Below are 12,905 nucleotides of genomic sequence, written 5' to 3' on the forward strand. Positions count from 1 at the left end.
TGCCTTCGGCTCAGGTCATGATCCCAGGGTCCTGGGATCGAGTCCCGCATCGGGCTCTCTGCTCAGCAGCGAGCCTGCTTCCTCCTCTCTCTCTCTCTGCCTGCCTCTCTGCCTGCTTGTGATCTCTGTCTGTCAAATAAATAAATAAAATCTTTAAAAAAAAAAAATCAACAGAAAACATATTCTTCTCAAATGTACATGAAGCATTTGAGAATGTACATATATTAGGCCACAAGATCATATATTAGGCCACAAGACAAGTTAAATTTAAGAAGACTGAAATCCTACCAAACATCTTTTCTGACCACAGTGATATAAAAGTAGAAATCAATTACAAAAGGAAAACTGGAAAATTCACCAATATGTGAAGATTAAACAACATGCTACTAAATAAACCAGTAGATCAAAGAAGAGATCAAAAAATTCCTTGAGACAAATGAAAATGGAAATACAACATACCAAAACTTACAGGATGCTGCAAAAGCAGTTCTAAGAGACTTCATAGCAATAAATACCCACCTCCATAGACAAGAAAAGCTCAGATAAGTAACCTACGTTTACATCTCAAAGAACTAGAAAATGAAGTCCAAAGTTAGCAGAAGGTAGGAAATAACAAAAACAAGAGCAGAAGGGAATGCAATGCCGACTAAGACACCATAAAAGCTCAATGAAAATAAGAGCTGGTTCTTTAAAAAGGATAAAACTGACAAAACTATAGCTAGACTCACCAAGAAAAAGAGAGAGCAGACTCAATTTTAAGTAAAATCAGAAATGAAAGTAGAGATATTACAACTAATACCACAGAAATACAAAGATCATAGGAGACTATTCTGAACAATTATTGACAGGAAATTTGACAAGCTAGAAGAAATGGATAAATTCCTAGAAACATAAACCTACCAAGACTGAATAACAAAGAAAAGAGAATACATGAACAGACAGATTAGTAGTAAGGAGATTAAATCAATAATCAAAAACTTCCCAACAAACAAGTCCACAGCCAGAGGGCTTTACTGGTGCATTCTATCACCAGTATAAAATCTGATTTTATACTATCAAACAATGCAAAGAATTAATACTATCCTTCTCAAACTTTTCGAAAAAAGAGAAGAGAGACTACTTCTAAACTAATTTTACAAAGCCGTCATTATCTCAATACCAAAACCAGAGAAGTATGCCACAAGAAAATTACAGGCCAATATCTCTGATGAACATAGATGCAAAAATCCTCAACAAAATATCAGCAAACTGAATTCAACAATATGTTGAAAGGATAATACACCATGAGAAGTGGGATTTATTGCAAGGAGGCAGGGATGGTTCAATATCCATATATCAATCAGTGGGATACATTCACAAAATGAAGGATCAAAATAATACCTCAATAGATACAGAAAAGCATTTGACAAAATTCAGCCTCCATTTAGAATAAAATAACTCTCAACAAAGTGAATAGAGAGGCCTCAACATAATAAAGGTCTTAGAAGATAAGCCGATAGCTGACATCATACTCGATGGTGAAAAGCTGAAAACTTTCTGTCTAAGATCAGAAACAAGACAAGGATGTGCCCATTCTTGCCATTTTTGTTCAATGTAGTATTACATTGAACAAAAGCATTAAGGAAGGCATGTGATATGATGAGTACTGGGTGTTATATGCAACTAATGAATCTTTGAACACTATACCAAAAACTAATAAGGTACTATATGTTGGCTTTATGTTGTACTGTATGTACTAATGATATACTATATGTTGAATTTAAATTTTTAAAAATCCCATTCAACTAACATATTTTTTTATGAAGATAAAAGTGTTTTCAAGTGTATGGGGTGGGGTGGAGTCCTAACCAGAGACATTAGAGGGAAAAAAGAAAAGGCATCCAAATTAGAAAGGAAGAAGTAAAACTGTCACTATTCACAAATGGCATGATTTTATATATAGAAGATCCTAAAGATTCCACTAAACAAACAAACAAAACACCCATTAGAACTAGTAAATATATTCAGTAAAGTTGCAGGATAAAAAACCAGTATACCAATATCTGTTACATTTCCATACGCTAATTACGAATGCTAAGACAAATTAAGAAAACATCTCCACTCACAATTGCGTCAAAGAAAATACCTAGGAATAAATTAACCAAGGAGTGAAAGATCTGTACATTGAAACCTTATGAGACATTGATGAAAGAAATTGAAGATGACATAAATAAATGCAAAGATAGTCCATGCTCATGGATTGGAAGGATATTTTTAAACTGTCCATACTAGCCAAAGCAATTCAGTCCTATCCCTATCAAAATTCCATAGAGATCCATTCATCTGTTGATGGACATCTAAGTTCTTTCCATAGTTTGGCGATTGTGGACATTGCTGCTATAAACATTCGGGTGCACATGCCCCTTTGGATCACTACGTTTGTATCTTTAGGGTAAATACCCAGTAGTGCAATTGCTGGGTCATAGGGCAGTTCTATTTTCAACATTTTGAGGAACCTCCATGCTGTTTTCCAGAGTGGCTGCACCAGCTTGCATTCCCACCAACAGTGTAGGGTTGCTGGGGGGAGGGGGTTTGGGAGAAGTGGGTGGGATTATGGACATTGGGGAGGGTATGTGCTTTGGTGAGTGCTGCGAAGTGTGTAAACCTGGTGATTCACAGACCTGTACCCCTGGGGATAAAAATATATGTTTATAAAAAATAAAAAATTAAAAAAAAATTCCATAGAGATTCTTCATAGAAAAAGAACAATCCTAAAATCTGTATGAAACCACAAAAGACCCCAAAGAGCCAAAGCCATCTTAAGAATAAAAAAGCTAGAAGCATTTTGAAATGTGATTTCAAACTCTATTATAAAGGCACAGTAATGAGAACAGAACAGTATAGTACTGGCATAAAAACAGACATGTAGATTGTGGAACAGATCATGGACCAGAATAGAAAAATAAGCCCATACATATCTGGTCAATTAACTGACAAAGGAGCCAAGAATACATAACAGCAAAAGAACAGTATCTTCAATGACTAGTGTTAGGCAGACTGGAGCCATATGCAAAATCATGAAGTGTACATCATACACAAAAATTAACTCAAAATGGATTAAAGACTTAAGACCTGAAACTATAAAATCCCTAGAGGAAAACATAAGCAGTACGCCCCTTGACCATCAGTCTTGGTGATGATTTTTTTCATCTGACACCAAAAGCAAAGGCAACAAAGGCAAAAATAAACAATTGGAACTGTATCAAACTAAAAAGCTCCTACACAGCAAAGGAAACTTTAGAAAAAATGAAAGGGGGACGCCTGGGTGGCTCAGTGGGTTAAAGCCTCTGCCTTCGGCTCAGGTCATGATCCCAGGGTCTTGGGATCAAGCCCCGCATCAGGCTCTTTGCTCATCGGGGAGCCTGCTTCCTCCTCTCTCTCTCTGCCTGCCTCTCTGCCTACTTGTGATCTCTGTCAAATAAATAAATAAAAATCTTTAAAAAAGAAAAAAATGAAAGGCAGCCCAACCCTCCATTAATAGATGAATGGATAAAGAAGATGTATTATATGTATACAATGGAATACTATTCAGCAACAAAAAAGAATGAAATCTGGACATTTGCAATATCGTGGATGGAGCTAGAGGGTATTATGGTAAGCAAAATCATGAAGAGAAAGACAAATACCATATGATTACACACATGTGGATTTTAAGAAACAAAACAAATGAACACATGGAAAAAGAGAGAAAGACAAACCAAGGAATGGACTCTTAACTATAGAGAACAAACTGATGGCCACCAGAAGGGAGGTAGGCTGGGGGGGATGGGCATTTAAAATGGGTGATGGAGGTTAAGGAGTGCACTTATCATGATGAGCACCAGGGATTGTTGAATCACTGTATTATACACCTGAAATTAATATAACACTCTGTGTTAGCTGGAATTAAAATTAAAACTTGAAGAAGTTAAAAGAAAAATTCTTTTTCTAACTAAATGTGATGACAGGTGTTAACTAGACTTGCTGTGGTGATCATTTCAGAATGTAAACAATTACCAAATCATATTGTACACCTGAAACATACTAATATGTGGTGTGTCAGCTATACCTCATTTAAAAAAAAAAAAAAAAAAAAAAAAAGAGGGACGCCTGGGTGGCTCAGTTGGTTGGACGACTGCCTTCGGCTCGGGTCATGATCCTGGAGTCCCAGGATCGAGTCCCGCATCGGACTCCCAGCTCCATGGGGAGTCTGCTTCTCTCTCTGACCTTCTCGTTCATGCGCTCTCTCACTGTCTCTCTCTCAAGTAAATAAATAAAATCTTTTAAAAAAAAAAAAGAAAAAAGAAATTAAAGTAGAGGGTGAGAAGTCACCCAGACTTGTCATTTGTTTGCCTTGTTTGGCCACTTGGGATTTGAGTGGAGCCCAGAATAGGCTTCTTCAAAAGGAAATTTACCTTTTAGTTAATCTGAATATGACCTTACAGGCATTTCTTTGAAAAAATAACTGAATGTTGTATTTTTTAATTTTTCCTATAAAAATACATGTTCCTTTTTTTTTTTGAATTGTACATTAATGGTGTTCTTTAAGAAAAACTAAATGCCCATTATTTTTCCTCTCTTTTAGTACTATCATCTGCATTATAATGGACTATGATGTAATAACATGAGCTAACTTCTGGATGGTTCTCAAAGGGAAAGGATACTGCTTTCTGATTGTATCACCTTCTCTCCAGATTGGGAAAAAAGCACTGAAGACCAGTTTCTGAAAAGATTGACGGCTGGTTATCTCTACCATCCTCCTTTACTCAAGGACTTCAGAACCGAAATGTTCCCCCAGTATGATATATTGATTTTCAGTATGCAAATGGACTGAATCACATAGATGTTTCTCAGCCAGTAACTGTATAATTATGCAAATCACATCTTCCAAAGTATGGATTGCTCCAATCAGAAAAAAGGCTATCATTGGTTGTTGAGCTCTAAGAACTTAAACTGTATTGTGTGAACAGTACCTTACATTTCTCAAATCCCAGACATAAGAAAAATATGCAGACATACAGATATATAGGCCAACTCTTAGTGATAATATGAAATATACTTAAAGAGCTTTTAAAACTTTGTATTTTTGTACAAAATATTTGCCTTTTTACAATTTTTTCCTTTTCTTCCTTTTTTTTTTTTTTTTTTTGTCCTTTAACCAATATAATACATGGAGCCAAAGAAAACAATAATGGTACTAATAAAAAAAACTCCTAGGGTTTCTTGTCAGATTTAATTCTACCCAATGGCAAAAAATTTTTTTTCAATTGTGGTTTTAAAAAAATATTAAATATATATGTGTATATATTTTTTAATGTAGCATTTCCTCAGAAGAGTCAATCACTTGAAATGTCTACAAATATCCTTTCAGATTTTTCCAGGGTACGGTCAAGCCTGAACATATACATGGCTCAGTCAAGTGGGCTGTGTATCGAGTCCATCACCAGCCAGCATTCTTGTGTGCCTGGCTGGGCCCGGAGGAAGTGGTCAACTCAGGATGTGCTTCTGCTTCATTTTGGTGGACGTTAGGGGTGGTAGAAAGGTATCTGTTGGAAAAGACAGAGCACCTAGAAAGCCTTGTTTTGTGGCTACGGTATGAATGTGTGTGGTATCAGACTCATAATAGAGTTGCTAATGATTGTCAGGAAAGTATAGCATCCTGTCAACCAAGGACAGAGATACAAGAAAGATGGGGAAAGCTATACGCTATCTGGAAAGTTTGTGTTTTCTTAATTCACCTTCCCAAAAGCATAACTCCAAGGCACATGCATAATGAAATGCAAGAGTCAACTTTTGGCCACTACACTGAACGCCTGCAACGAACCTTTCCTCTGAGTCCATCCTCCTCCTATTCCTTGACTTGCCATTGAAAAGTTTAACAAGAAATGTGCTGAAAATAGGCATTAGATATCATTGATTCTCAAAGGTAAGATTTCTATCCAACAGAATTCCTCTCCTCCCCTTCCAAGGAGCTTCCCAGGCAATGCTGCTACCTATCCCAAATAAAATGGTAAAAGAATAAAGACAGAGTTTGACTTTCACACCTGTAGCTGTGTGGACTATGTTGTCTTACCCCTGGTCACCATCCATGCCATCTCCCATCTCTGCAGCCCCAAGTGGCCATCTCCTCAGCACCTTTATGCCCTGATGCCCGGTCCATGTAGCCTGGTCAGGTGGACAGGACCCACTGGCATCTGGGCCCCATGATACAAGGCAACCACTGGACTCTAGTACTTATTCAGGCTCAAGACCATTCATAGATGAAACCCAACCCCTCAAGACCTTTCAGAGACTAAACCAAATCGCCTATTTGTCCTTTTCCTGTTTAAGTAATTAAGATTCATGCCCAAAAGCAACTTAAATGTCTTCTGCCCCCATGAGAAGGGAATAGGTAGTTCCCACAGCTGGGACTGTTCCTGTCCTAGCCCTGAACTTACAGTGCTCTCATTGTCAAGCACTACAGCAAGTGCTTGAGTCAGACAATTTCATGTCCTCCTCCCAGCAGCCCTATGAAGCAGGCTTTTCAACCCTCCCCACTGACAGAAAAGGGGAGGATCAGAAGAGTTGACATCATTTTCTCGGTCACACCATCACCAGTGAGACAGGATTCAGATCTGAGCTCTGAAAATGATCTAATGTTCTTTAGAAACCAAGGACCTTCTTAATACCACCCTGAATAAAATCAGATCTGAGTATCTCACATTATAAGATGCCTCACATGCTTCTCTGTGCATTTAGCTATTTACACACCAGGCTTCTGTTCACCTACTCACAGCTGATGCTCTTTTGGGAGGAGAGATTTAATGAACTATGATGTCTTCAGGCACGTGATTTCCTACATGCTGAGAGAAGGGAATTTTTTCTTCCTTACTGGCTCTTGTAAAGGATGAATCCACACCAGGAGGGGGGGGGGGGACCCTTTCTGCTTCTCTTACAAATATTCGTCTGTTCCCCCACCACCCTTCCAATTTGAAGGAGCTAAAATTTAAGCTAAATCAGACAACAAACAGTAATAGCCACTCCTATTTTAAAACCCAGATGTTTAAGGAAGTAGGAAGCTATATAAGTCAGGTAACAATACCGAGCATATCCTTTTTGCCTCAGATGACAAAGCTGGTCTCTTCTTGAAAAAGTAAGCATATTAACTCATTCATGACTCAAAGAAGTCACACAAGAAGAGTAACAGTTTAAATATGTTTGGCATTTTCACCTACATTATCTCCTCTAATCTTCATACAAAACCTATTGCCCTTTATCTTTTTAAAGGATTTATTTATTTGAGACAGAGAGTACAAGTGGGGTGAGAAGGAGACTGAGAATCTCAAGCAGGAACCCCTCTGAGCATGGAGCCTGATGGGGGCTCGATCTCACAACCCTGAGATCATGACCCAAGCTGAAATCAAGAGTCCATGGTTTAACCGACGGAACCTCTCAGGGGCCCCTTGTCCCTACTTTAGAAATTAGAAAACAGGGACTACTTGGAAGACCTGCTGTTGCCCACATTGCTGTCACAGTAGCCTTCAAAAATGCAAATCTGATCCGGATCCTCATTCTTAATTCAAAATCCAAGTCCATCCTACCCCAAATCCTCAGCCTAGCACATTACAGAGAATCACGAGTTCCCACTCACACCTCCAGCCTTCCTCTGGCTGCAACCCCACCCTCCTTCCACAGGCACCCAAACAGCCTTCCAAGCCAGCTGCACTTACCCCACGCTCTTTCTCACCCCCACACTTCAACTGACTCCTTCCTCATCTTTTTTTCTTGGAAAGAACCTTCTTTAAGACTCAGCCCAAGCATCACTTCTTGCCTGATTCCTTTCCCAACAAACGCACCTTGAAAGTAGAGCTGATTCCTCTTTCCACGCCAAACACTATGCACAAGTGTGCTGGATGAAACAATAAAACTCCTTCCCTGTGTTAGATGTCTACAGATTAGTTGCAAGACCAAAAAACAACTGAATTGGAAGAGAGGAAAGTGAATGTGGCCAGTCAGTTATAAAATCATAAAAGCACCAAAGAGTGGGAGAAGTCAAGCAAGAGAAATGAAGGAATTCATGTTACTCATAATTGCTTATTATACATCCATATATTGGATCTAAGTATATTATACATGTCATTCCATCAACATAAATGGAAGAAGATAGACTGAAAAAAATCAGATGATAAAACAGTTTCATCCTTTTACCAAAGTATGGCCCTGAGTCTGGGAAAAGCTTTAGAAACTTTTTCTAAATGGCAGTGTGATCAAGTATCTCTTCTCTTGCTATTATACTCAACAATTTTACAAGTACAGGTGGACTTCCCAGTGTTTTTGAGATGTTGCTGTATACAATAGTTCCATTTTCCTAGGAAGAATCCCTTAATGGAATGGTATCATATTTATTCTATAATCACAAAGGAGATATTGAAAAGATTTTGCTTCACCTGTTCATCGTTTTTCCTCGCCTCCTAGATATTCTTGTTCAAGTAAGTACATAGCATGCCCAGTTGGGCAAAAGTCCAGAAAAAAAGCAAGCTTAAGCAAACCAACTTTAGGGCCTGGGTGGCTCAGTTGGTTAAGCCTCTGCCTTTGGCTCAGGTCATGATCTCAGGGTCCTGGGATAGAGCCCCACTTCGGGCTCCCTGCTCAGTAGGGAGCCTGCTTCTTCCTCTCTTTCTGCCCCTCCTTCCTACTCATGAGCCCTCGCTCTCTTAAATATATATATATGTATGTATGTGTATATATATATGTATATATATATATATATATATATATAATTTTTTTTAAATGGGCATAACCAAAGGATCTCGATTTAGTCTTCTTGACCAGGTATGGAGAACTGTCCTTTGACCAGTCTTCTAATCTTTGGTGCCAGAGTTTACTGTACTCTTTACATGTCACACATTGCTGTGACCCACCGAATCATGGCTGGAAACTACAGGGAATTATAGGTGTCTTAGAATCAATTCCTGGAGCACCTGGGTGGCTCTGTGGGTTAAGCGGCTACCTTCAGCTCAGGTCATGACCCCGGGGTCCTGGGATCATGCCCCTCGTCCAGCTCCTCCCTCAGCAGGGAGCTTGCTTCTCCCTCTCCCTCTGCCTGCCGCTCCACCTGCTTGTGCTCTCTATCTCTGTCAAATAAATAAATGAAATTTTTTTTTAAATAAAATCAATTCCTGTGCCATGGAGCAGGAGCCACGCCAGGCCTGACAAGCCTCCCCTGGGTATCTGCTGCCCCGGCAGCCTGGGCTATAGAGAGAACACACATGGAACAAAATGGCCCCAACTAAGACATACCCACAGTGAGTAGAAAAGCCACCTCAACCTCCAGAGCCTTCAGCAGAGCCACCTGGCCAACCCACAGACCCATGAAACGTATGTTCCATTGAGATTTGGGGGTTGTTTATTACACAGCATTACTGAAGCAAGAGCTCACTGATAATAGGTCCTTGGGTTCTAACCCAATTACTCTATATATGGCTATTTTTTGTCTGTCCCTCCAGATCCCTTCTCCACCATTCTCCTGGACTTTGGGAGGTAAATCTTTATGGGTTTCATTGGTTTCTGGTTTCCAATTGGTTTGGTCAATGAAATGGCAGGAGAGAAAGAGCAAAGTGGGCGATTTATTTCCCTGACCTACTTGCTGAACTTCTCCCTGCATCCCTCAGCTAAAGGCCACACATCCTGTTAGGTGGTCCAGCTCTCTCTCTGGGTCCAGAAGTGACAAATTCCTCTTACACCCCCCCACACACACACACCCTCCCCCATAATTGTTCAAAGCTGCACCAACTTCAAGATTCCACACTATCCTTTATTATCTTCTCCAAACCTGCTGTAGCTTTGTCAATTACCCCTTTAATACACTCTCAATTACTCAGCTTTACTGCGCCATCTTTTCCTCATTGGCCCCTGACTGATAACCTTTCTTCCTCTACCCCATCTCCACCTCGGTGCCTCTACCCTGCCAAGCAGTGTGTTCCCCACTTTCTCTTCATGGATCAAGATGTGACTTCCCTTTCAAGGCACAACCCCTCTTTCAAAACACTTCCTCCAAAATCTCTACCTCCCAGTGACCTCTCCCTTCCCTTATCGCCCCAAGATCAATTGCTGAAACCACACCGTCAATACTTTGTTTTATACCAAAGCATAGCAGTGTGTAAGCTGTGCTCCAGGTAGCCAAAGGATCTTGTGAAGGTGCCACAGTAGTTGAGAGGAGGGTATTTGTGTAGCAGAGATCCAGATGCCTTTTCAGATGGCTATGTATTTATCTCGTATATGAGGTTTCTTCCGAAGTTCACTGTTTAAAAAAAAGTTAAAAATTTTGATACAGTACACTAATCTTTAATGTCTTATGCATTGAGTCATAGCTACTCAAAAGGCAGAAAAATCAATTTAAATATCTCCAAAATCAGGGAATTTGTGTTCTCCCTTTGCTATAGGGGCAGATGGATAATGGATAGATGGAAGGATTGAAGCACAGATGGATGCATCGGTGGGCAGGTGCACAGATGGTAGATGAATGGCGTGCATGAGTGGATGAATGGATACATGCCTCCATGGATAGAGAGATGGATGGAAGCATGTATGTGAAGGTTCTGGCCTCATCATAAGCAGTTTCTTCACAGGCTCTACCTACTTGCTCATGATCTATAGGAACATGTCTTTTTGCTCCTACACAAATCCCCCTGAAAGTATCTCTCCTGAAACTTTAAACTCCAAAAGGTCAACTAAAGGGAAGCTGAAGGTCACAAGGGATAAGGGCAGGGCTGGCTGAACTCAGCTGCACTAAGCAGCCCCAGATTGTACTGATGGAGATCTGAGGGGGAAAGGATGCAAGAGGAATGGCACAGAAGCCTGAAGCTAGGGGAACTCCTGCTCAGATCTGTAAAAAGAAAGAGTCCCCATAGCAAACATGTCTTTAAAAATCTGTAATTCTGGGGACACCTGGGTGGCTCAATTGGTTAAGCCACCTGATTTCAGCACAGTTGAACTTTGATCCTCAAAGTTGTGGGATCGAGCCCATGTTCGGCTCCACACTGGGCATGGAGCCTGCTTAAGATTCTCTCTCCCCCTCCTCCCCTCCCCTCCCTGCCACTCACTGTCTTTCTTTCTCTCTCACAAACAAACAAAAAACTATTATTTACCCCCCCAATATTTCCAAGCTCCAACCATGTTTCCCAATTCTACCAGGATGTTCACAGATAGCAAAATGAATAATCATTTTTCTCTTGCTTAATCAAATCAGCATAGACAATGCTTATATGTGTTGTCACACTCATATTACCTTGTTTTTGATGGTGGCAATTACTTGTTCCTAAATAACTATTTGCTATGCCTTCATTTGAATAATACCATGTGAAAAGAAGCTGGTTTTTTTCTCCAAAGGTATAGTTTGAGACCCATTTTATAAAATAGTCTGGATTTCAGGTTGTATAAGGTGCCACTTAATAGACACTGCAAAGCAGTAATCATTTCCTACTGGAACTTCACCTGATTCAACTTTGTATCTACAGCTTCACAGAGTGAAATGTACCAAGAGTCCTGAATCAACAGGCACAAGGAATAGTGAATAGCACCTTCATACAGACCCTGACATTTCTCGAAAAGGAAAAAAAAAAAAACACAGAAAAATTAGATGATGGATGTGCAGATGGGTAGAAAGATAGCTAGCTATAGATAGATAGATAGATAGATAGATAGATATAGATAGAAAGAGAAATATAAATATAAATAAGAGATATATAAGATATAAATAAGAGATATATAAGAGAAAGATAAATATAGATAGAAATATAGAAAGATAGAGAGAGAAAAAGACCGAGATTGCGGGTTGGCTAGGAGAAAGCTATTAGTTTTCAACCCAGAGTCCACTTGAAAGAGTTCTTTCAGTGGAAGAAGCCCTGCCCTCCAAGTCCACTGCAGTCCTTCACTTGCTCCCCACACCCAAGTTTTAGATTATCCTAGATCCGGAGAAGCTGGCTGCATGGCACATACCTTCCTGAGGGCATGAAAACCTCATCTGCCTCAAATCATTTTTGCTTACTTTTCAGCTCCATAACTATAGTGTTTGGAAGTTACAGACCCTCCAGAAATTACCTTTTTCTGTTTCTCTCACAGGCAACAAGATCACATGCATTGCATTATTCACAGTCTACAGTAAGAACTAGTGCCTTGGCCAACTGGCCCTGGCTTTTGGGATGGCTGCTTCCTTCCTCCTAAGGGGACAATTTTCCTCCCCTGTAACTCAGCTCACTGACCTGTTACTCTGAAACAACAGGTACATAGGGAGACCAGAGCAGGAGAAGCCCAGAACCCAGCCTGTTATCCAAATGCAGGTAGAAAATGAACTTCTCCAGGGGTAGGCTGGTCCCAGCAACATAAAACCCCCATGGGAAGGCACTTGGCATCTATGAAAGGCAGGCAAGGTTGATCTTCTGCTGTCACCGCTACTGTGTATGAATGAACTCTAGGGTCTCATCCTTTCTGGTCCAGCCTCTTTGTGATTTCTGAGAAAGAATCTTGTACTTAATATATAATCTCTTAACATAAGAGATTATGTAAGAAAAGACCACTTCTCATAAGAAAATAAATCAATACCTCAAGATCAGTAAGATAATGTCCCAGATGCCACAGCCTTATATGTTCCTAAGCTTCACATTCTCGTAGGGCCCACATGGGTACCTGCTTCATCACAATAGGAAGGGGAGTGTTGCCCCTTTGACACTCATACCCAAGTATGGATCAAATCCCGTCCTTTCATTCTCTAGGTTAGGAGCTCTGAGAAAGTCTTTGAACTAAAGTCCAGAGCACAATAAGAGGCAAATAGTCACAAAGAGGAACCAATGGCTAGATGACCAGAGCTGACTGTCCACAGAAGATTCCAGAGTAAAGAAGTCTCACCTGGA

The 12,905-nt window shown here is 40.1% G+C and overlaps 1 protein-coding gene and 1 long non-coding RNA gene across 4 annotated transcripts in view; one reads left to right on the forward strand and one right to left on the reverse strand.

Annotated features, from left to right (window-relative positions):
• COLEC12 (collectin subfamily member 12) overlaps window positions 1–6,059 on the forward strand; it is a 193,564-nt gene extending 187,505 nt beyond the window's left edge. The window contains exon 10 of the mRNA XM_059409305.1: window positions 4,604–6,059. Within this exon, the coding sequence (XP_059265288.1) occupies window positions 4,604–4,623 (20 nt within the window). The 3' untranslated portion in view covers window positions 4,624–6,059. The remainder of the gene's footprint in view (window positions 1–4,603) is intronic.
• LOC132023515 (uncharacterized) overlaps window positions 1–12,905 on the reverse strand; it is an 81,795-nt gene that overhangs the window by 13,340 nt on the left and 55,550 nt on the right. The window lies entirely within an intron of this gene.

This window comes from Mustela nigripes, chromosome 8 (genome assembly GCF_022355385.1).
Source record: "Mustela nigripes isolate SB6536 chromosome 8, MUSNIG.SB6536, whole genome shotgun sequence".
NCBI lineage: Eukaryota > Metazoa > Chordata > Mammalia > Carnivora > Mustelidae > Mustela > Mustela nigripes.